Source organism: Chelonia mydas, chromosome 8 (genome assembly GCF_015237465.2).
Source record: "Chelonia mydas isolate rCheMyd1 chromosome 8, rCheMyd1.pri.v2, whole genome shotgun sequence".
Classification (NCBI taxonomy): domain Eukaryota; kingdom Metazoa; phylum Chordata; order Testudines; family Cheloniidae; genus Chelonia; species Chelonia mydas.
Genome location: NC_057854.1, coordinates 70623337 through 70648719, shown reverse-complemented (window position 1 = coordinate 70648719; position 25383 = coordinate 70623337). Strand labels below are relative to the sequence as shown.

Genomic DNA, 25383 nt, shown 5'->3' with positions numbered 1-25383 from the left:
ATCATTACAGAGAATACATTTTTCTAAACTTTTACAAAAACTAATCAGGAAAGGAAGTATAATCTAGTTTTAATATGCTGCTGAAAATTATAGTACTATTGTACTACAGCAACAAGCCATTTTGCATATGGCAGAGACAAATTAACAAATAATGAATATGAATACTTTGCACCTATATGACACCATCCATCTGAAGATCTTTAAGTGATTTATGGAGGGAACCCTTAAAATCTTGCCAATTTTAATTGAGACAGTTACCTCAGTATCTTCAGTCTTTTCTGATACTTCTTATATAAGGAAAGTACCTCTAATATTGAAAATACTGACATTATATAATTGCAAACACTTATTTAGCACTTATTCCAATTCTCAATTAAATTAATGGGAGTCTTGATCATATTCATATAACACAACCATAACAATTATTTTACAGAGCCCAAGGGTATGCTAGATCCCTCACAAAAGAGGAAAAGCGATCTGACCCCTACCCGGAGGAGTTTATGAACTAATATCAGACATGATGGAGCAAGGAGTAGCTAGACAGTGCCGTTGGAGGGAGGATGACTCAGCAAAGGTTACTACACAACCTAAAACAAAAATAATTTAGAAGTAAAATAGTTTGGGATATTTTTAAATACATACAAATTAATAAGCAGATGACTCAGTTGGCTAATTCTTGTAGACATCAGGGAGGAAGCAGGTCGAGAACTAGAATGCTTTGGTGATTGTTTTATTTAAATGGAATAAATGCCTCCTCATGCCTTGATGCATAAAATATATTTTCCTAGGCACTTCCACAGAAATAAATTAATCTAACTGGATAGGATGTTTTTTGGTTTTCTTCATCAAAATGCCAATAAATACACCTTGGTAAGGGAGAGAACAGAAACGAGCCTTACACAGACGTCAATAATCAGTGGAAAGCAGGCAGAGGAGGATATCCACATGTATCACTTGGAAGTATTACATAATTTGCATGCAAATGAGACTTTTTTTACTTGAGAAAACCTATTAAAACATGTAGGATCAATACAGTAAGATGAAAAGAAATTACATTTAATATCAGGAAATTCTTACAGCATCTATTCATTCATCTAATTTAAGCACACTTCATATAAATTTCACATAGATCATGACTTTCTGATATTGTAGTTTTCACAGATACAACAAAGTGACTGCAGGATTGTGTTCTGTATAAAAAGAATGAAAGCATTGGCTTAGCCAGGATGTGGAGATGGGGTGGAGTGAAAGCAGAAAGGTGGGAGGGGGAAGGGAGGGGAGGGAATAAAACAGTGTTCACTTCTTTTTTTGTCTCTTGGTGAAATGTTTAAAAATGGACACAATTACAAAACAAAATTTCCAAGAAAATTACTTTCACCTCCTGTCCACTGTTATCTATGTTTTCTTAAGTTTTTACAAAAATCAAAATGTGTTGGGTCAAATATTGTTGTTGAAAATTACATAAGGAACAACAATTGAAAAACATATACTGATAAAGAAGATAGGTATCAACAACCCAACACATTTATATCTATGCACATCAGTTCAAATTGGAATAAACTCACCCCCCCCCATTATTTCAAAGTAGAATGAACAAAACAGAAGAGTGAGTTATCAAATATCACATATATTCTATATTACAATGCTGGGCTGCTATTTAATCAATCCAGAAAACTTTCACATCATTTGACTTATGTCATCATAACAGAACTGTAATTTCACACAGTGTCACTATCTTTTTATGAAAAAGAGGGAAAGGAATATCTTGTACTGTCATTTTGTTCTTTGTAGTCTAGAATGTGAGAGATTCCTTAATTGACACAGTGTCATTGCAACAAGTCTATTCCACATAATTATACTACTGCAACTGAAACCAGCTGTCAGCCATTCCATTACACCAACTACAAATAGACTTCTCAAGAAAAGTCACTGTTTCAAGTACATCAATTTAACACCATTACTATTTTTCTTTTAAATGTTTTTTGTACTTAGTGACTTGAAATATGTAGAGATTTAGAAAGAAAACTGAGTAAAACTGTACTTTCAAAAACATGGAGCCCCATGAATTTTTCTTAAAAACTGTAATGCATATTTGCAGTTCTTACCAATTTTACAGCCGCTTAAGCCTCTTTTACAATCTACTAATTGTATTAACAGTATCACAATTATACTATTTTACATCTGAATTCTGAGTCATGATTTTATAAGACATTCTCAATGGGATGCAGATGTCCCTCTGGAGTGGGGGAGGAATTATTCTATTCTCTCCATTCCTCTCACTTATCACAATCCTGTTTCTTTCTCTTCTCCACCTCCCTTCCAACCTCACATAGCCTCTCTCCCATTCACATTCTCTCCCGCTGTTCCCTCACTGTTTCCTGTCTCCCATTTCCCTTATTACATCTGCACCCTTATTTTCCCTCACTTTCCATTTATAAGATCAGGTTTCAGAGTAGCAGCCGTGTTAGTCTGTATTCGCAAAAAGAAAAGGAGTACTTGTGGCACCATAGAGACTAACCAATTTATTTGAGCATAAGCTTTCATGAGCTACAGAAGTGAGCTGTAGCTCATGAAAGCTTATGCTCAAATAAATTGATTAGTCTCTAAGGTGCCACAAGTACTCCTTTTCATTTATAAGATCCTATCTCTAACATTTCCCTTCTCTTTTAACCCGCACCCTCCAGCCCCCAGCAGTACACATTCCCCATAACCCTCAGTCTTCCTCCCTACACGCCATATTACCCAATCTCTCCATCTCTCCTATGCAATCTACATTCCCCCCAGGCCCTTTAGTCTCTTCTTACCCCATGCATTTCTCTGAACCTCTCGCTTGCACACTACTTCCCTCTGCACCCTCTCTGGCTCCTCCAGCACTTTGTCAAGCTCCCTCATGCTCACCACATTCCCCTACCTCTTCATAGTTTCATGTCCAGCCCCTTATCCACAAAATACATCTTTCCTGAGGGAAGCCAGTCTTCAGTTTTGCTAAAAATAATGGGAGTTGATAACCATCTTTGCTAAGGGAAGACTTACTTCTACATGCAAAGACTGTTGAGAAATGATGCCCCTTGTTGATTCAGGGCAGTTTGGCTTCAGTCCCGGTACTCCAGGTACATCTTAACATAGCAGCAGTTATGTGGAGCCCATTCCTGCTCCCTGGCTCAGACTTTTATACCGCTTGCTTTCTTCTAAGAGCTACCTAGCTGGTAAGCTAATTACCTCATTAGCACATCAGGCTCCCTACAGGTACAAGTAATCCCTTGTACCTTCCCAAAATACAAACTACCTAAATCCCTCCTACTCTAACTACACCCAGTGTCCTTTTACTGGGTTCTCACTTGTCAGGGTGCTGGCTTACAAAGGGATCAATTGGTAGCATCCTGTCACAGTCAGTATCCACTGATTCCTATGGCTAATACCATTCACAGGAATCTATAGCACCAACACAGTCTTGTCAGAACAACCGGTAGATACTGAAGGTGCCAGACAATGAGACACACTGAGACTGTCTCACTGCACAGGCAGGTAGACTACGCAATTGTGGGACAGGATGGAAAGCAGGGTTGGGGAACATCAGGGAGTTGATTGTGACTCCCTGATTCCTGAGGCCCCAACAATGCCTAAAGTTGCTTCCGGGCAGCAATAAGATCCACAACTGCTATAAGGTCCTTTAATGGATCCTACCCCGTGGGAGCTTCATTCTGCCATGCCGTCTTCCCTGCCTCAACAAACTGGGATGGGGCGAAGGCTCAGGGCACAAGCCTGCTGGCTGGGTCTAAAATCCTAACACCACTCTTACAAGTAGGTAAGACACAAGAAGAAAAAAATCCTTCTCCTATAGCTTGTAAGTACTTGTATCTTTGCAGATTTAATTTTAAATGACAAGATCAATAAAACATGACACCCTTAATCTTTAGAACAAGTTTTTTTAAAAATTCAACAACTACAGTTTAAACATCATAGTTAAATATAAATGGTCTCCAAAAAGCAGTTTAGAAAGAATACTTGTCTGTCATCTTTTTTAAAAAAAATAAAATAAAGTTTAAAAAAATAAACTAATATTCACAGTATGGTGAATCTAAAGTTGCATCTCACCTATTGAGAGATTCAATTGCAAACAACAGTCTGTAGGAAGGCTACTGAGTAATGCTGACTGGGAAGATACAATAGAATAGATTGTACCTTTGGAAAGTAGAGCTGTAATCCAGTTTGTATGAAAAGGAAGAATGTAAGTTTTGGTATAAACTCTACTGAATCACAGAAGCCTGACACAATACAGCACAAGTGACATCCTTTTCTCAAAGAGGCCCAAGGCTCATTGAGCCTAGCAATTCAATTACCCTCTCAACCCAGAAAGACCGCCCCCCCCACCCCCGAGTTGAGGTCTACTTGCAGAGCACCTTGGAATGGCCTACGTTGTACATGGCCTGTAAATATCTAAAAAGCCTCAGGCTTTAGAGAACAAGAATCCCTGACCTTTTATGATTGCTCAGTAGTTTTTTTTCAACAAAACATACTACATAGAATGGAGTCCTTAAATAGCTGACAAAAGAATACATTTTCAGTAAGCCACTGTTTAAACAGCTTTGTTTATAATAAAACCAGTTTAAAAGAATACCTGAATGTCATACTACCAAATACTTTGTGAAAGAATATGGACACAATGAAGGGTAGGCAAACTGGTTCGTATAGTATGTTTTAGGGCATGTCTATACTACAGCTGCTACTGTGCTCCAGCTATGCTGCCATAGTGTGGATGCTGCCTGTATCAATGAAAGAGGTTTTCCCATCTTTGCAATTAATCCACCTCTCCGAGAGGTGGTAGCTAGGTCAACAAAAGAATCCTTCCATCAACCTAGCTGCGTCTAAACTGGGGGTTAGGTTGGCCTAACTACAGTACCCAGGCAAGAAATTTTTCACAGTCCTGAGTGACGTAACTAGGTCAATCTAACTTTTAAGTGTAGACCAGGCATTTAAGAATTTTACATTTTAATTTAACAAAAAGATGGTTAAGGGGTGACTTGATTACAATTCACAAGTATCTACATGGCGAACAAATATTTAAAATGGGCACTTCGATCCAGCAGAGAAAGGTATTATAAGATCCAGTGGCTGAAAGTTGAAGCTAGACAAATTCAGTCTGAAAATAAGGCATACATTTTCATCAGGGAGGGTAATCATCACTGGAACAATTTACCAAGAGTCATGGCAGCTTCTCCATCACTAACCATTTTTAAATTGAGGTTGGATGTTTTTTCTAAAATATATGCTCTAGGAATTATTTTGGGGAAGTTCTATAGCCTGTGTTACAGAGGATGTCAAACTAGATGATTACAACATTCCCCTCTGGCCTTGGAATCCATGAAAACTTCCTTCTCCCTGCACATCACCATTTTGAGATTTAACCCAGTCTGGAAATTCTCTTAGCTACAGTATTGTCTGCAAATATAATCTGCTCTGGAGCTTCCCCCAGGTGAGGGAGGAAGACTGTCCATTGGTGAGGGTGAGGAAGTTGCTGGGCTAGATGTGCTTGAGGGCCTTAGAAAGGTGAGATAGTGAAGGAACCTACTGCAGGAGAACAGGAGCTTGTTGAGGGGTGAGAGAGGAATATGGTAAGGACAGGAGTAGATTGAGAAGAAGGGGGACCTCAACAGGTCCAGCTAAGCATCCAGATTTTCTGGATTTCTTACTAAACACTTGAATCTTCCAAGTTTCAACCTTTCACTGGTCAAGAGAATATTCTGTCTAGACACCAACAGGAGTTTTCATAGGTAATCAGATTAAAATTATTAACAGTTGTTTCTTAACAAGATGCAAATGACAGAAGATATTTCAAAGTAAAATATTTTTCATCAAAAATGGTCTCTTTAGAAAATGATTTTTTAACAAAACACATGATATTGTCAATTCACGTTTGTCAAAATGTGAGTTTCTTTAAAATCTTATCATATCAATTTTTTTCAGTCAACAAAAAAGTTTTGATGGCACTTTCAATGATGATTTTAATTAAAGAAAAAAACCAATTGAAAATTCTGCAAAACAATTTGAGGAACCAAAAATTTAGTCTATTTCAAATTTTTCAAAATGAAAACAAATTTCAAATGTATTCACTAAAACTACCTTTTCTGCTTTTTGATCAGTCCTAAAAATGTCATATACATACTTGTAATCATCCACAAATCTACATAGAAGGCAGAGTGACTTAGAGCAGGGGTTGGCAACTTTCGGCATGTGGCCCGTCAGGGTAATCCACTGGCGGGCCATGAGACGTTTTGTTTACGTTGATCATCTCCAGGTGTGACCACATGCAGCTTGCAGTGGCCATGGTTCGCCATTCCTGGCCAACGGGAGCTGTGGGAAGTGGCGACCAGCACATCCCTGCAGCCTGTACCACTTCCCACAGCTCCCATTGACTGGGAACAGTGAACCACAGCCACTGGGACCAGCGGAAGGCTGTGCCTGCGGATAGTCAACGTAAACAAACTGTCTGATGGCCCGCCAGCAGATTACCCTGACCCTGACCCTGGCCGAAGGTTGCCGACCCCTGACCTAGAGGAAATGGCCTAGGACTAGAAGGGTGGAGAGATGGATTCTAATCTCAGCTCTACCTCTGTCCTTCTGTGTGATCTTGAGCAAGTCATTTCACCTTTGTGTGCCTCTGTTTATCTCCCACCCTTTGCCTCTCTTATCTACTTAAGCTGTAAACTCTTTGAGGCAGGGACAATGTCTCTCTGTGTGTTTGTACAGTTCCTCGCACATTGGGATCCTGATCTAAACTGGGGCCTGTTAGTAAAGTCGTAGGGGCTAGAAAATGATAGGAGTCAGGGAGATTTGCATCTAAAGGTTCTTGAGGAGTAGAGATTGTAGAGTATTGTGTCCCTAGGAAGCTGGTAGGAGCATGAACGGGGGGAGGTATAGGCATTGGTGGTGATTTGGGAGCAGGATGGAGAAGGGAGAATCTCTCTGGTCTCTTCTGCATGGCACCATCACCTAGACTGGTTCCTGAGCATATCAGTTTGTTTCATTTTGGGGGCTTTTTTTTTTAAACTACTAATGTTAATTTTAATTTACAGTACACCTGTAACACTGAGATACTCACACAGCCGGACAACTTTAGATTTCCTCCACATGGTCTAGGGTATGAGAGCGTAACATAAGGCTGTATGTAACTTCATTCTGGGAACTGAGAACACTGAGGTGCAGAGCTGATTTTACAGACGCAGTAAATGACTATATATCTTTGTCCTAACATTTTGGCCAGCACAATGAGGAAAGCGTAATCACTCGATTTTTTTTTTAAGCCATCATTGTGCTGTGTTCAACAACACTGTCAGTCTTGTCACATTTTTCAGGCACCAGCGTCAGGCAAAAAATATTGTTGAGCCCTTCTCTGTAAAAGTTACTGCTTCTGAAAGGAGATTGTAGTTATGGGCATGGAGGGTCCCTAAGAGCCATGCAAGTCAGGCTATGACTGCATGTTAGTAATTGCAGAGTAATTTGAGGTTTTAGATTTTCCCCTAAGGAACACTGAAGTTCTTAAGCCCTGGTCTACACTAGGACTTTAGGTCGAATTTAGCAGCATTAAATCGATGTAAACCTGCACCTGTCCACACGATGAAGCCCTTTTTTTCGACTTAAAGGGCTCTTAAAATCGATTTCCTTACTCCACCCCTGACAAGTGGATTAGCACTTAAAGCAGCCTTGTTGGGTCGAATTTGGGATACTGTGGACACAATTCGATGGTATTGGCCTCCGGGAGCTATCCCAGAGTGCTCCATTGTGACCGCTCTGGACAGCACTCTCAACTCAGATGCACTGGCTAGGTAGACAGGAAAAGAACCGCAAACTTTTGAATCTCATTTCCGGAGACTGCGGGAACTGTGAGATAGCTACCCACAGTGCAACACTCCGGAAGTCGACGCTTGCCTCGGTACTGTGGAAGCACTCCGCCGAGTTAATGCACTTAATGCACTTAGAGCATTTTCTGTGGGGACACACACACTCGAATACATAAAAATGATTTCTAAAAAACTGACTTCTATAAATTTGACCTAATTTCGTAGTGTAGACATACCCTTAGAGAATGGCTGTGCTATGCCATTCTTTTTCTAAAGCAGAACTTCCTAATAAAGTAGCAACTGGTCAAGTTACTCACACTGGGCCAAACCACAGATTGACTGAGTGCCTACACATCCCATGACAGCTTTGGGAGATGTGACATAAAACAATCACACAGAACTAAGTGTTAAGGAAAGTACCAGATCTATATAGCCCGTACACAACTGGTGTAATCCTCGCCCTATTTAAGTCAATAGGAGTCTTCCCGCTGATTTCAGCTGGGTCAGGATTTTACCCAACAACATTAAAATCAGACCCTTAATATTATCTCAACATGCCTGTAGCAGGATGCAATCCCAGAACATATCCCGTCCTTGTGGCACTGCAGTCACCATGCCTCAGTTTCCCCTCATCGGTGACGGTTCTCTGGGACTTCAGCATAGTTCAATTGCTGAGGTGACCATGATAATGAAAGTCCAAGAAAAACAGCTCTCCCTCTAACCTCAGGCCCACGCTGCACACAACAGCCTTCAACTTTTCATCTTCCAGCCCTTCAGGGTTCTCGTCAATCACTTCTTCCTCCTCTTAACAGCAGGGGTCTCTGTACATTCTCTCAGGGTAATAGCATAGGGGGAACCCACCCCCACCCTTTACTCTGGGTTCCCTGCCATTGGAACCCTAAACAACTGGACTATCTGCCCTGTAACTCAAACCCTTATTCACTCTCCCTCCCTGCACCTCTTCTTATGTACCTATGTACTCTCTCTGGAGAGTCTTTTCTCTCAGGTCTTTCCTAGTCCCAATCCTGGGTTTAAACACCATCTCCCTTGGGACAGAGTTAGCAGAGTCCTCCTTCCTTGGGCTTTACTGTAATCCTAGCAGGCTTCTCTCAACCCCCAGCTTCCCCTTGGAACAGGATAACCAAGCCCTCCTTCCTGAAGCTGTGCTTCACTTCAGAAAGACTTCCACAAGCCCCAGATATCCATTTTACCTCACAGCTCCTCCCTGTATGTCTCTCATAGCTCCCCCTTTGACTGAGCTCAGAGCGGGTCTCTGACTCACACCTGGTCCCCATTCCCAGTTAGGTTCTGCTAATTCTTCCTGAACACCAATTCTTAAAAGAGACATTGCCCTTGAAGGGGAGAAACCACCGTGCTACAATGCTTCCATATTGAAATTTGCTTTAGGTTTTAGGGTATAATAATGTAATGGGAAGGGAAACCAGCAGATTCATTACTGCTTTGAATCTTCTCTGTTCAGGGCTTCTTTGTTTCACTGTATTTCAAGGATGCATTAAGAAGTGATATGCCTCAAAGTAGTACAGTACCAGTGGAAACAGATGCCTGGCATTCAAAAAAATAAATGCTGCATTGGCATAACAGATTATTTAACAGAGCAGTCTATATGTAGATGCCGGACACAATTCCACAATAATTGTTAACCATGTAAACATGTAATTATGTTATAAACGACATATGTCTTAATAACTCCTTTTGTCCCAATGTTGATTGTTAATATATAGAATTTACTATGAGGGTTTCAGCTCATATAATATGCAACATGTAATAAAAACAAGTTAACTCACCCAAAATGTGGCTTACCCTCAACGTGTAAATGAAACCCACTTTTCTCTCATTTTAGCTATGTGGACTCCAGCACCAGCAGGATGTGTGTCTGAGACAGGTAGCAGGAGATGAGGCCAGCTGCTTCTATAAACCTCTCACCCAAAACAGCCTCAAGCCCTCCCAGTAGTCACCAAGTTTGGATGGAGTAACAGCAAATCAAGCATCACCAAAAGACTTAAATGCGTTTTTAAAAGGTAAGTGGTAACTAATATCTTTTCAGGATTAGAATGTCCCTCACAGCCTGATTAATGCAGACATACATTTTCATGTTAGCTGTGCAGTCAGGTTCAACATTTGTATTTTTGATTGTTAAAAGGTACTTACACATCTGAAGGCAACAGAAAGTATCTTTTTCTCCATTAACAGGATAGCATCTGGAAACACTCCACCTTATTAAAGTTGATTCTATTTATTGTTGTAATAATTCACTAATATTATTGGGTTTTGTGAATAAAAAATGATAAAGCTTATTTACTTGAACCATAGTAATGAAAAACATTCATCCCTGAGATGAGCACCTGCATGCCAAGTGTCAGCCCAAAGCAAATTTTATTAAGAAAATTATAATAATTTCCTGAAAATATTTATTCTCTAATGGAAAAAAAAATGTCTTGTAACTATAAGGGCTCAGTCAGGTAACAATACAGTGAATTCGTTACACTGAAGTGTTTCGTTTTGTCAATACTATTAATTGGTTAAATCCATCCAAAACAAATATCTGAAAGAAAAATAAATCTGCTGAAGAAACAGATTTACCGTACAGTCTTTGCATTTGCAATATCACCAAAGAACAATATCAGTAAGAATAATTAAAAATTAAGAAGAATCTGTTAAATTTGATCATTCCTGTTCTAAACATTATTTTATTAGAGTCTACAAAGATAAGGATTGTAATTCAATCACACAAAGAGAAAGCAAGCAACTGCTGTTCTTGCGTTTCATTTACTACTGTGAGCCTGCTTTTACCTTGTTTGCAATACTTGTGATAAATGACTTGATGTCTAGATTAGTTGGGCAGCTCTTCTGACAGGGGGCATCTGCACACTTTAAGCACCTAGGGAAAAAATTAAATGAGTTAAGGAGACATACAGTACAAATACTGCCAATAGCATAAGTTTTTTCATGTACACATGGATAAAGTTGATAAGTCTAAAAAAATAATACTTTACATTTCTATAGAGACTTTCATATAAGTATTTCAAAGTGCTTTGTAAACATTATTGAATTAACTCTCACAACAATATAGTGAGGTAAGTTTTATCATCCACATTTTAAAGGTGGGGATGTTCAAGCACAGATATGTTAAACAAATAGCCTAAGCCAGACAAGAAGGCTGCAATGAGCCAAAAAGAGAACTCTGATCTCTTTAGTTGGGTGTTTTAGCCAGAAGAGCATCCTTCTTCAATAACAAGCAGATCCATAAAATCCACTATTCTGAATGTGCAATCTATTGCTATATTACATACACAAATATGTTAAAAGAATGTTAAGGCTGAAAAGTTAAGCACTCAAAAGATAGGAAATGCCACAATTTTTATTATCCATTGAACAGTATTTGGGAGCCCTTGTGCCAAGCACAGTCTTATTATATAATCATACTATTTTTTCCATTGGACCCCGGCCTTGTTCAGTGCACAGGATGGATAGTGCTCACTGAATGAGTAGCTATTTGATTTTTCTCTTTATTTGTATTCCTCATTATTCAATGCATGGGCACAGGCCTTATTTACTAAATACCATTCAAACCCTGCTCTGAAGAGAATTATTAATTTCATCATAGTGGTATTCATCCCTGTAGTATCTGCTTCACAAACAGCTAATATATCCTCACAATCTGAAAATATATTTTTTTTCTAGATCTGGCTCTATAACAAATTCTTCTGTGATCTTAGGCAAGGTCTGTGTGCCTTAGTTTTCCCAACTGTAAACAGATGAAATTCATTAATGAAGTTCTGTAGATGTAACTGAGAGTATAATTTTGAAAACTGAATAATCAGATATGTACAGTTTTATGATACTTTTATAGGACAGATGATAAAAATAATTCATGATTTATATGGTTCACCATGTTTCTGTCCCAGGGAAGAAGAATGGCTGCTAAATATTGGGTCTCTTATTTTGTGCAATACAATTACTTTAATGAGTTAGAATTGGTTAGTCTCCAAGGTGCCACAAGTACTCCTTTTCTTTTTGCGAATACAGACTAATATGGCTGTTACTCTGAAACCAGATAAAAGGATGAATTTTTACTTCTAAACTGTGGGTTTACAATCTGTGTCTTCAGGAGTACAAACCAGCACTCCTATGGCAACTTGCACTGAAGTTGACTGGAGTTTTGAAAAAATATCTGAGGGCAGAATGGGAACCTTTTTCCCCCATGACAAATTATATTATATAATAAAATACACAATCTTAAATAGCAGTGATTAACGACTCACTCTTGCAAAAGCATCCATGTGGGCATACAGGTCTAAGTTCACCTCCACAAGTCCTTTTACAGGATTGGACCCTAAAGAATAATCTAGTTGATGTATGATTTTAAAAAAAGCAAGCATCAGCTAAAGAGTTAAAATGATACCCTGTTAAAATATTTTTCTAAGGGGTTTTTTTTTTGGCTTTACACTTTAGTGAAATATCATAGACCAAATGCCACACTACTCATAATCTGAGAATTCATTTAATTATTCTGGATACTTTTCAGCATAGTTATAAAAGATGTCTATGTCAACTTATAGAAAATAGCAAAAAATAAAATTTTTCAGGTCTAACATGGCTACTCATACAGCATTCCCAAATCTCCCATTATTATTTAGTAATAAATATTACCATTATAGTACAGCCTCAAGGATTAGGGTCCCATTATGCTGGGTGCTGTGCAAACATAGCAAGAGATCATCCTAGTCGTAAGGGGCTTACAGTCTAAAAACACAATGAGTTGCAGAGTCCAGGACAGGGATAAAACATATAAGCAAATGCATATAATGAATAATTGGTAGAGATTTGTTAGTTAATGTATTGTAGGTGTTTATGGGGTTTTTTGTTTGTTCGTTCATTCGTTTGTTCCAATTGGTCGTAAAGTAAGTGAGTAAGAAAAGGAAATAGTCACAGCTTGTCACCTACCTCACCATAATTAGCAGTCAGTATTTTGTGGACATCATTTCAGAGAAGAATTAACTGGGAATTTGGAGAAGGATATGGTAACATAGGGTGACCAGACAGCAAATGTGAAAAATCGTGACGGGGTGTGAGGTAGTAGGAGCCTATATAAGAAAAAGACCCAAAAATTGGGACTGTCCCTCTAAAATCTGGACATCTGGTCACCCTATGGTAACAGTTGTTTGGATTTTATCACAGAGGGTTTTTTTCCATGCATTTGAGGAAGCACGGAAGAACAAGTGATCTCAGTACTCTAAGCAGACTTGATGGGAGCAAGGTTGCAGTATACAAGGCAAGAAAAGAAGAGGTTGTAGTAATCGAGATGTGACATGATGAGGGCTTGTCTGACAGTTTTGGCTGTGTAGACGGAGAGGTGAGAACAGAGAGAACAGACTTCAGAATCACAGGTAAGAAAAAAGCAGCCATTCTGTTATGTCTTTTCTCCACCACTGCCCTACCTCAAGACAGTTTTTAAAATGCAATAGCTCTTTAGGCAGGTTTGCGTGGACTACCCTTAAAACAAAGTATATTTATATTAAAAATGAATAGAAAGGTCCCATAATAGGATAGCCAATGTATAGATTAATGGTTGTGTTTATTATCTTTACCAAATAATTTCTGTTTTTATTATTATAGAGATGGTTCACAAATAACAGCTGTTGAAAACATCAGGGGTTAACGAGGCAGGGCAAAGCAAACCTGAATTATAGCTTTTTTTTTGGGGGGGGAGGGGGATGAGGGGGGTGCCATGAATATGCCAGTAGGCTCTCTTTGATAATAATACCATCCTCCAGTTCTCTGAGTGCTCTGCAGACTAAAGTGCATGAGGCTGCCATTAATCCCACTTATCACACTGACAGCTCAGTAATTACACTACTGCTATAGTCAGGTACTGTAGTCCTAATAAAATATCAGCCACTGCATGGAATGCATGCTGGTGAGATGTTTTATTAAACTTGGGGGGTTGATCATCAAGTGACATTAGTGTTGACCTATTTTTCTATTTGACAATAAATTATCCTTTGACCATGCCATAATAGATATTATAGAGTGCATTTAATGTACCAAACAGCAAAGGTACTGCATTCCAATGAGCTAGGCAAATGGCATAAATAGAATCGTAGAAATGCATGCCAGAATATCATTACCTAAATTGCTTTAAGTGACTGATACTGTGAAAAATCAGAGACAGTACTGTACTTAGGGGAATATGCCAACATTTGCGGTAAACCTCAATACTACATATATTTTCCCTTATAAATTAATGGCCAAGATTACACTTTTGTTTTACCTTGCCCCTTTTGAAATTCCCCTTTACTTTGTGAAAGCCCCTTTTACTTTTCAAAGGTACTCTGTTATTATGTACTTGGTTTAAAATGCACTATAAACAACAGAATCAATAAATAAAAAATCTCCAATCCACTTGTCACAACTAATGCATTTAAACGTATAACAATACATTCACATTTTAAAATAAAGCAAAATTACCTTAATTTATTTATTAGAGGTAATATCTATCCTAGAGAAAACAAAAATTTAAACCCATATACATATTTATATTTAGACATATCTAAATCACACATGTAAATTAACATAATTACATCTTCATAACAATGAAATACAACCAACTCTTCCAGTTATCAGTACGTGTTAAATACTTTCTCCCCACATCTGTCCTTGGAATGACAATTAAGTCATTGAGAAAGACATAAAAGTTCTATGATATTGTATCATTTTAAAAGAGAGAGGCTATTCACTATTCTGAGAGCCAGCTCAAGACCTATGCACTGCTTAAGCACTACTAAAACCCTATTTTGAGACCTTAAGTGGTAACCTATATTTAAAATGTTTCGTAAGACGGGGCAAGGCCAGGAGCGGATTTACCAGGAAACAAACCATGTGGTGGCACGGGACCCCCAACAACAGGGGGCCCCCCAAAATTCAGGACAAATTTCATCTGACAACCTGCCCCTAAGTCCTGGCCGGCGGCGCAGCATGGCTCAGGCAGACAGGCTGCCTGCATGCCGTGGCCGGTGGCCCCACGCCACTCCTGGAAGCAGCCAGCTGCTGGCACACCTCTGCGCTCCCCTGGCGGAGGGAAGGTGGCTCACTCCCTCCACACCGCGCCACTAACGGAAGCGGTGGCAGGTCCCTGTGGCCCCTCGGGGAGAGGGTGTGTCTCCGCATGCTGCCCCCACCCGGAGTGCCAACTCTGCAGCTCCCCTGACTGGGAACTGCAGCCAATGGGAGCTGCAGGAGTGGTGCCTGTGGGCACTGGCGGGCAGAGACCACCTGGCCCTCCGCACCTAGAAGCCGCTGCCAGGGGGTGTGTGTGTGTGCCAGTTGGTTTGGGAGCCACGCTGCACAAGGTAAGTGCCGCCCCCCAGCCCCCTCCCACACCCCAACCCCCTGCCCCAGCCCAGAGCCCACACCCCTCACCCCCCCATACCCTAACCCCGCGCCCCAGCCCAGAGCCCACACCCCACACCCACACTTCCTCCTAGAGTCTGCACCCAAACTCCCTCCCAGATCCCAACCCCCTAACCCTCCTGCACCCCAACCCCCTTCCCCAAACAAGGTACCTCACTTTATTTTCATTTACTTCCCATTACTTATAATATAGGAGGAGGAAGAAGAAAAAAGTATGAAAAATGGGAGGGGGGATAAGAGAGAATGTTCTTTTTCTTGGCTGGGTCCTGAGGGGGGGCCGCGAAAATGAAGCTGCGCACAGGGTCCCACGAACTCTCAATCCGCCACTGGGCAAGGCAGCAGACATGAAAATAGTTATTTGGAAAGTTGCAATCCAAAAGGAAGTGAAGCAACCAACTCAGAGAGAAGACAATGTATTGTGTTGAAACCACAGTAACTGAGACAAAAGATATCATATATAGAGAAAATTACACATTTGAAACATAAATGTACTCAAAAACCCCAATCATTAATCCCACCTTAGATAAGATTGCATTTGCATTCTCACTTTTGAAGTAGGCACAGGTAAACTAATTGTCCTATGTGAATAAAGCTAGGTATAAAACATCTATACCAATTAACCATTTTTGCAAAGTATTTACACAAGAGAATGCTCTGTTGTGTACCTTTTTTAGTGTTATAGGGTCATAGAAATGTAGGACTAGAAGGGACATTGAGAAGACATCAAGTCCAGCCCCCTGAGCTGAGCTAGGATCAAGTAAACCTAGACTACCCCTGACAGATGTTCATCCAACCTGTTCTTAAAAACCTTTGAGGATGGGGATTCAACTACTTCCCTTGGAAGCCTATTCCAAAGAATAACTGCCCTTATAGTTAGAAAGTTTTTCCTAATATCTAACCTAAATTTCCCTTGCAAGATTAAATCCATAACTCCTTGTCCTACCTTCAGTATGGAGATCAATCAATCACAGTCCTATTTAAAACAGCCCTTGACATTTGCGAAGACTTAGCAGGTGCCCCTTTAGTCTTCATTTCTCAAGACTAAACGTGCCCAGTTTTTAACATTACCTTATAGGCAGGTTTTCTAAACCTTTTATAATTTTTGTTGCTCTCATCCGGTGTCTCTCAAATTTGTGCACATTTTTCCTAAAGTGTGGTGTCCAGGATTGGACACAATACTCCAGCTGAGACCTCACCAGTGCTGTGTAGAACAAGACAATTACCTTCAGGTTCTTACATACAACACTCCTGTTAATATACCCAGAATAATATTACCCCTTTTCACCACTGCATCACATTGCTGGCTCATATTCAATCTGTGATCCCTATAACCCCAAGATCCTTTTCAGTAGTACTACTGCCTAGCTAGTTATTCCCTATTTTGTAATTGTGTATTTGATTTTTTCCTTCCTAAGTGAAGTACTTAGCACTTTGAACTTCATCTTGTTCAATTCTGATCAATTCTCCAATTAGTCAAGGATCTTTTGAACTCTAATTCTGTCCTCCAAAATCCTTGCAACTCCTCCCAACTTGGTGTCATCTGCAAATTTTATAAGCATATTCTCCATCCCATTATCCTAGTCATTAATGAAAATATTGAATAATACCAGATCCAGGACTGATCCCTGTGGGACCCAACTGGTTATGCATTCTCAGTTTGTCAGCAAACCATTGATAACTACTATTTGAGTAAGGTCTTTCAACTAGCTGTGCACCTACCCACAGTAAATTCATCTAGACCATATTTCCTTAGTTTGCCAATGAGATGTCATGTGGCACTGTCAAAAGCTTTACTAAAATCAAGATATATCATGGGCACTGCTTCCCTCCATCCACTAATCCAATAACCCTGCCAAAAAAAATAATTACCGTATATACTTGTTCATAAGCCGATTTTTTTTAGAAAAAAAGGGAAGCATCAGAGAAGGGGGTTGGCTTATGAATGGGTACAGAGAGGGGGAGAGGTGGGACACAGCCCCCGCGCCCCAACAGAGTGGGCAAGGAGAGGCAGCACAGCCAGCAGTGCCAGAAGGGAAGGGGTGGGGCCAGAGTCTCTCCTCTTATGGCCACGCCGCTCTCTCCCCAGTCTCCGAAGCAGCTGCAGCTCCGTGGCTGGCAGGCTGCAGCCGTGCCGCCCGGCCTGCAAGAGCAGCTCCAGCCAGGCCAGAGAAATCTCTCCCTGGCCTGCCCCAGGTAAGTTGGGAAGGGATGGGATGGCGAGAGTGTGAGGGTCCTGGGCTAGGGGTGGGGCGGGAAGGTGTTACACAGGGAGGGGTCATGTAGGGGGCTGTCACAGGGGTTACTCCCCAGACCCCCAGCTTATTTAATAATTTGTTCCAGTATCTTTCCAGGTATCAACATTAGGCTGACTGGTCTATAGTTCCTAGGTTTTCATTTGTTCCTCTTTTTACAGACAGGTACTATGTCTGCCCTTCTCCAGTCCTCTGGGATTTCACCCATCCTCCATGAGTTCTCCAGGATAATTGCTAATGGTTCTGAGATTCCTTCAGCTACTTCCTTAAATTCCCTAGAATGAATTTCACCAGGCCCTGCCTACTTGAATACCTCTTACTTATCCAAATATTCTTTAATCTGTTCTATCCCTATTTTGGCTTGTGTTCCTTCTTCATTTTGTTAATATTAATCGTGATGAGTATCTGGTCACTATTAACCTTTTTAGTGAAGCAAAATAGGCATTAAACACCTCAGCTTTCTTGATGTCATTAGTTATTAGCTCTTCTCCCCTGCTAAGTAGAAGACCTATGCTTTCCTTTGTGTTTCTCTTGCTCCTAATGTCCTTAAAGAACCTCTTCTTATTGCCTTTTATGTCCCTTGCTGCGTATAGCTCATTTTGTGTCTTAGCATTTCTTATTTTCTCTCTACATGTTTGTGCTATTCTTTTGTACTTCTCCTTAGCAATTAGTCCAACTAGTCCTTCCACTTTTTTGTAGGTTTCCTTTTTGATTGTCAGGTGATAGAGCCATATTCTTCCTATCTTTCCTTCACACGGGGACAGTTTGCAATTGTGCCTTTAATATTATCTGCTTGGGAAACTGCCAGCCTTCCTGAATTATTGTTTTCCTGAGATTTTCTTCCCAGGAGACTTTATTTACCAGTTCTGAGTTTGTTAAGTCTGCTTTTTTAAAGTCCATCATCCTTATTCTCCTGCTCTCACATGTTTCTTTCCTTAGAATCATTAAATCTATCAGTTCATGATCACTTTCACCAAAATCGCCTTCCGCCTTCACATTCACAACCAATTCCTCCCTGGTGGTCAGAATCAAGTCTAAAATGGCTGTCCCTCTGGTTACTTCCTCCAATTTCTGAAACAAAAAGTTGTCTCCAATAGATTCCAAGAACTTATTAGAAATTTTGTGTTTTGCTGTATTACTTTTCCAACAGATATCGGGGTAATTAAAGTCCCCCATTACCACCAGGTCTTGTATTTTGGACATTTCTGTTATTTGTTCTAGAAATGCCTCATCCACCTTCTCATCTTGATTTGGTGGTTGATAGTAGATCCCTTCCATGATATCATCTGTACTTTATACCCCTTTTATCTTTACTCAGAAACTTTCAACTGGTTTGCCTCCTACCTACTTCTGGTCTCTCAGAACAAGTTTATGTCTTGTTGATGTATAATGCAACACCCCCTCCCTTTATCCTGTCTGTCCTTCCTAAACAAGCTATACTCTTCAATACCAATATTTTAGGCGTAAACTTATCCCACCAAGTCTCTGTGATAGCAATTAAATCATAATTTAGCTTACAGACTAATACTTCCAGTTCTTCCTGTTTATTCCCTATACTCCTTGCATTTGTGTATAGACATCTAAGATGTTGAGCACATTTCCCCCTCTTGTTGCTTCTATAATCCTTAGTAATTTTCCATGTCCCCTACAACATCTAACCCTCAGTTAAGGGAACACGTTTTATGCTTTCCTGTAGGTTTTTATCACCTGCCCCCATTTAACCTAGTTTAAAGCTCTCCTCACTGGCAAGTCAGTGCATGAAGATGCTCTTCCCCTTCTTGGCCAGGTGAACCTCATCGCTTCCCAGGAGACCTTCCTCCAGGAACAACATCCCATGGTTGAGGAAACCTAAGCCCTCCCGGCAACACCATCTGCACAACCATGCATTCACCTCCAGGATGTATGAGGGTCCTTATCCTCAACCGGTACAATAGACAAGAACACAACTTGCACTCCCAATCCCTTCACCCTTGCTCCTAGAACTCTGTAATGGTAATCTGCTCAGAGGCATACCTGGCCCTATCATTAGTGCCCACATGGAAGAGCGGCATGGAGTAGTGGTCAGAGGGACTTACTGTAACATCTTTGGCATGGGCTCCAGAGAGCGCACCTCCCGGGGCACCACATCATATAATTGTGTAATGACAGATGCTCTCACACATTCCAACATAATACACATGCAAAAACTTGGACTTTCAATTTCTTATTTAGAAGAGTCAGGTATTTGTGTGTACGTTCACACTGATCAATGTAGCTATTCTGAATTTGCACCAGCTCAGGATCTGGTCCACTAGCTTTAAGAGAAGTGTAAGCTACTCAGTCATCTCAAAAGAACGTTCACTTTGAAGCCTAATCATGATAACTTTATACATCAGCATTCTTCCTAAGAACTCTGAGTGTCTGGGACCACTTTCTGAATGAGTTCCCTGAACTTTGAACAGGAGATGAGTAACATGGTTAAAAATATGAGATACCTCTTTCAAAGGGACACTCTTAGAGAGAAGAGAGAGCTTCACGGCCCTCTTCCCTAAGAGAAACAGGCCACCATGGGGCTTCCTAACTCATGTCTTCCCTCTGCAGTTTTATCCTTTGGCTTTTAAGAGCTCTCTTGTGACTTTTGGAGGTCAGCTGTCTTCCTCCTCTCTTACTGTTTCTCCAGTAGCAACTGGGGTGATCGTAATCAGGTACCTGTGGAGGGAGAAGAGGATCTGCTGTTGCAATCCTTTCCCACACATCCATACACACAGAGGCCTAAATACAGAGATAGCAGGATACACTGCTGAAACCTTGAAAAGGGAGAAGACATGGATCTACTGCTACAACTCCCAAGCCCAATTCATGGAGAAGATCCGCTGCTTTTGCTTATGCAAAAGATTACTTTGGAGCCTGTAATGAAATAAGGATGGGACTGAGATGGAGTGTGGGTATAATAGGGAGCGAAGTTCAGGGCTTGACTCCACAAACAATTAGATAATGGAAAGCTGGGGTCTGATTCTAGCTGGCAATAGTCTGCCGTGGGATAACGGTTCATGCACAACCTGCTCCTGCGTGTTAAGACTTCATTAGAGCACTCTGGTCTAGTCATCTTTGAAACAAACTGTTAATGCACATCAGCAGGGTGCACTCAAACAGTTAGACCACAGCAGTCTAGTGCAAACAAGATACACACCCCGAATTAAATGTTCATGTAAACAAGCCCTTTCTACAGGGAAATTGGGAATTATTGGGTCGGGGAAAACAGGCATTAAACCCTCTCAATGTTTCCAAGTCAATTGCATTTTAAATCCTGAGCTAAAATTTCTATTCAATTATGATTACTGTCATCAAGAGGTTATGTCCACGGCCTTACCACCTTGAATTGTCATCCTGTCAGGTTTCACAAGCTTAGCCTCAGTGAGGGGGAAGCTATACATTTGCAAAAAATGGTGCTGGCTGTTTAGCACTCTTCCCTATGAGCTAATACAGAACCAGTATACATATCTAGCAATATTAGGACCCCTTGATTCTGGAGGTGCCACTTTATCTTTTGGACAAAACATAACTGAGGTCCCAACTATTTCAAGGTTATTAAATGAAAGGTTCCATGTTACTTTTTTGCAGTGCCCAAGTGTGGTTCTGTTATTTAAACTTTTAGAATAGACTCAGGATACATTTCCAAGATTTCCTCTGCAGCCATGAGTGATAGAAAGGTCTCTCATTTTAAAAAAAATAATCTGAGATTCTCATTGTAGCAAGCTTGATGGAATGTGAAGGGAGCAGTACAAGTTGAAACAGGGAAGAGTTTGGAGGAACACCAGGAAGTGTACAAGGCTGGAATACCAGCTTCAGTTGCAGCATCTCTGTAAATAGCTCTGTTAATAAAGTTTAGTTTTAGAAACATGAGTCCTCATATTATTACCAAGCATGTGGTATATGAAACACTCATGAAATAACATGACTCCAGGAGGTGAGGGTTGAAGAAAAACATCAGATCATGAAAGTTGGCAAGACTGTTTCTGCTTTCTTCAAAAACAGAACTCCCTGAACAGCACTCACATCTCTTCCCGCACCCAGAACTCCACAGCCCTTCTACGCTTCCAAAAACCTCCAGCTCTCCCGCACACTATTACCCTTTATCCATTCAGTCCCCCCTTCCCTCTGTAGGTGTGCATCTACCTCCTCCTGTCTCACACAGGCCTGAGGATCCAGTCATGGTGGGGAAGAGGAGGAGTGTGCCCCTTCGTTCTCCCTTCTCGCTTAGCCGAGACAAGATGGTCAGAGGGCGAAGAGGTGGAGGGAGGCAAGCAGCAGAAGCAGAGACAAACAAGAATTTGCTGCTGGCTGCAAAAAGAAGAGGCAGCAGCAGGCTGAATTTCTCTGTTGCCAGGAGATAAACAATGCAAGGATGGGGGGAGGGGAGAGGAAAGCCCTCTTCAGAGCTGAGAGCTGGCCTTGGGAGACTATGGAAGTGAATATGCCTACATGAGCCATGTAGAAATAGACCCTAAATCTCTCCCTCCACCCATGCCACTTCTTTTCTCCTTTCTCTCTACTGGCTCCGGTACTCCTGCCTGATCACTTTTTTATTCTTCCTCTCTCCACTTCTCAATTTCATCTCTGTGTCCCTCTTGAGATCTAGGAACTTTCCCCTCCCTTCTGTATCCCCTTGGCTCTCTCCCCACTTCCTGCAGTCTCTGTTATCAACTCATCTGAGCTCCCCATCCTCCTTCTTTCACAGAGTATCTCCTCCACCTTTCTTACAATCTCTCCTTTATTCCACTGTGGCCCCTCTTCTCTTTGTCTCCCTTGAACTTCTTCCCACCTCACCTGTGATTACCCTCTTCACAACCCTGGGGTCCCATCCTTTGGTCTTTGGCTTTTCTGGTCTCTCTCACCCATTGGGGTCTCTTTCCTTCTTTCACCTTTCTCTACTCTTAACCATCCCTAGGGTTTCTCTCCGTGTCTCAAACCAGTCTAACTCATTGAGTCTCACTCACTCACTCGTTCTTCTCTACCTCCATCCCCTTTCTTCCTGCCACCAGGAATCCCTTAACATCCTGCTTCCAGACCAACTACACTATCATTCTGCCTGAGCATGCCACAGTCCCTATAGTTACCTTTGCACCAGCTCCTTCTAACCACCACCATTCCTTCCACACCTGTGCCCTAGTTCTTCCTGCCCTCATGTCCTCCCAAGGCTTTGACTCCAGTAAGCTCCCCAGCAACGTCTCCTATGCCTGCCTGGCTCCGTCTTCTCTGCATCTGTGCTCAGACTAAGGGAGGAGGCAGAGAGCTAGCTGCCTCACCGCAGCTACCGCTGGCAGGAGAAGAGAAGTAAAGTACTGAGAATTTCTTTCAAAACCCTAGTCAGTGCTGGAAATTCAGCCTGGGGAAGTTGCAAGGAGTATGTTGGGAGACAGTACTCTTAACACCTAGCCATGGTGATAGGTCTGGTCCTAGTCAAATTCCATAATGGGTAATTATATTCTGCCTCTTTGAATTTCTTCTGCCATTTCATTCAGACGCAGTATTATTTTTTATCTTATCTCACACTGTAATATACTGTTGCAGTACAGTCTCAAAGTTTCCATGTTTCACCCTCTTCACTTTACACTGCATGTAGATCAGTTCTTTCCTTTTACTTCCGTCAAGTAATTTACAATGCTTCAGAATGAGGAATGTTCTATACATGAATTAATTAAAGAAAATCGCAGTGGATTAAGGCACGTTGTAGCAAGTGGCATGGATATCATGCCAATGCAGCAGAGAACCAGTATCCTTCAGATGTATCAGAAATCACGGCAGCTACTTTTCTCAGCTATAAGGCAAAGTCATATCCGTTGTGTTCTGGTTTCTCACAGATGGGGCTTGCAAACAGGCAAGTAACATAAACAGTTTAAATTTCTATTAGCAAATATGTTTTGTGTGGCCTAGTAAGCAAATCAATAATATTGTTATAATAGTGTTTTTAGTATGACCACATGTTTTGTACTTTTCTCCCTCTCTCTCTCCCCTCTTCCCCGCATCTGATTTCCTCTTTTGAAGTTTTAGGAGGGTGATTTTATTAGTGTTGTTTTTAATCTAGATTTTGTTTTTGTAATCTATTTATTATATATTGCTCTACAGCACCCTGAGTTCCTTGGCTTTATAAATAAAATTATTATGATAATATGTCTCACAAATAAAAAATGCTACCTATGTGAAGGAATATAATCCACTCAGTTTATGTATCTGTGTCTTCCAGTGAATGTCACAAACCTACATGCTACTCCCCTTGAGTGTTAGATTTTGCATTTGAATAGCTGAGGTATACAGTTCCTGACAAGTATGTAAAAACTCATGTTCTCACACAGCTTCCTTTTGCCAACTGTCTAGGCCCTCTTATGTGCAGTGATGATTCCACCTCAGGGCTCTATAACTTAAAGTCAAAAAGTGAGTTTGAGATCTACTACTTCAGGTGGTACATTTTTCTATTGCTGAGGGCACGCTCAAATGACAACACAGATTCACTACCAGATTGATATGCTACAAGTTTAACTGAATTACAAGGCAGTTTGCTTAGAATAGCTGAAAAAGCCAAAACTGCATTGAATTACAATTACAGAAAAACTCATGTATATCCAAGGTCTGGAAATCAAAGATGCTCTGAAAAAGATAATGCTTTGGTTGCCAGTCTCACATTTTCATCTGTTGTTCAAACTGCTGGAAAGATCTATTGTTCTCTCCAGCACTGTTGGTTGGGAATTTTTCAACTAAATGTTTTTTAGTCAGAAATGCAGATTCAGTGAAACAAAAACTTCTATGGAAAAATACCAGTTTCAATGAAACTCTTGTTTGGAAAGGTTTCTCAGGTCCAGGAGGGAATTTCTGGATGGGGGGAGGGGAAGAAAGCAGCACCTCTCCCAAAATAGACTGGTGGTTTGGGTAGTCACCTGGGATAAGGGAGATCCAGTTTCAAGTACTTGCTCTGCCTAATTCAGACCAAGTATTGAACCTGTGTCCCAAGCCCAGGTAACTGCCCCTATCCACTGCCTATAGGGTCTGGGTCTCTCTCTCGCTCAGTGAGCATTTATTTATTTATACAAAGTGGAAACGCTCCAACAGAAGAGACTGAGAGTCAATTCCTATAGGCCAGTGTAGGAGACACACCTGGGATGTGGATATGAATCAGGCAGAGCAAGGACTTGAATCTGGGTCTCCCAGATTCCAGGTGACTACCCTAACCACCATGCTGTTAGCTGTTGTGGGTTGGTTTGTTCACTTGCTCTCTCTTGTCCTCCTTCCCTCACACCAACAAAGACCAGGGGACCAATTCTGATCTTATACTAATTTTACATCAAGGAACTAACATAATTGTATTTAGTGGAGTTATACCTGATTTACATCTCCAGACAAATATTTTTTTAAAATATTAAAAATGATTTAAGAGGGGAAAACAATTGAATTTAACAAAGTAAAAAAAAATATGGGGTAAATTTTCAGAAAAATGACCTACCTTTCTCAAGCTTTATTTACCTTTTCCTTTTTACACCTGAAGTTCTGGCTAGTTGCAGCCCCAGCTGTGGATTACATCAGTAGTAAAAGATGCAGCTATTGATGTTTGTGCCTGTAGCTCATTTTGAGGGTCCAATTACATTTGTAAACAGGGACTCCAGGCCTAAACTTGGCTGATATTATACCAGTTATAGATTATTCTGACTGAATGGACCTGCACTTTATGGGAAGAAGATAAATTAGCTAGATAACCTCTTGCCATTAGTCTAAAAACAGAAAGAACTCTTCCATTATTTGTAACATGAAAGGTTGTAAAAAAGATGAGAACCAGTATGTCTGTGAAAGTCTAAATGCTTTAAATTAAACCACAACATTGTTAATCTTAAACA

General features: G+C 40.7%; 1 protein-coding gene across 8 annotated transcripts in view; it reads right to left on the bottom strand.

Moving 5' to 3' along the window:
* DPYD (dihydropyrimidine dehydrogenase) overlaps window positions 1–25383 on the bottom strand; it is a 558093-nt gene that overhangs the window by 360686 nt on the left and 172024 nt on the right. For 7 of the 8 annotated variants that reach the window (XM_043553083.1, XM_037907332.2, XM_043553087.1 and 4 more), the window contains exon 4: window positions 10650–10737. In XM_043553083.1, coding sequence (XP_043409018.1) covers window positions 10650–10737 — 88 coding nt within the window. Of the gene's footprint in view, window positions 1–10649; window positions 10738–19313; window positions 19319–25383 lie in introns of those variants that run through there. The other variant, XM_043553086.1, reaches the window with a different exon arrangement.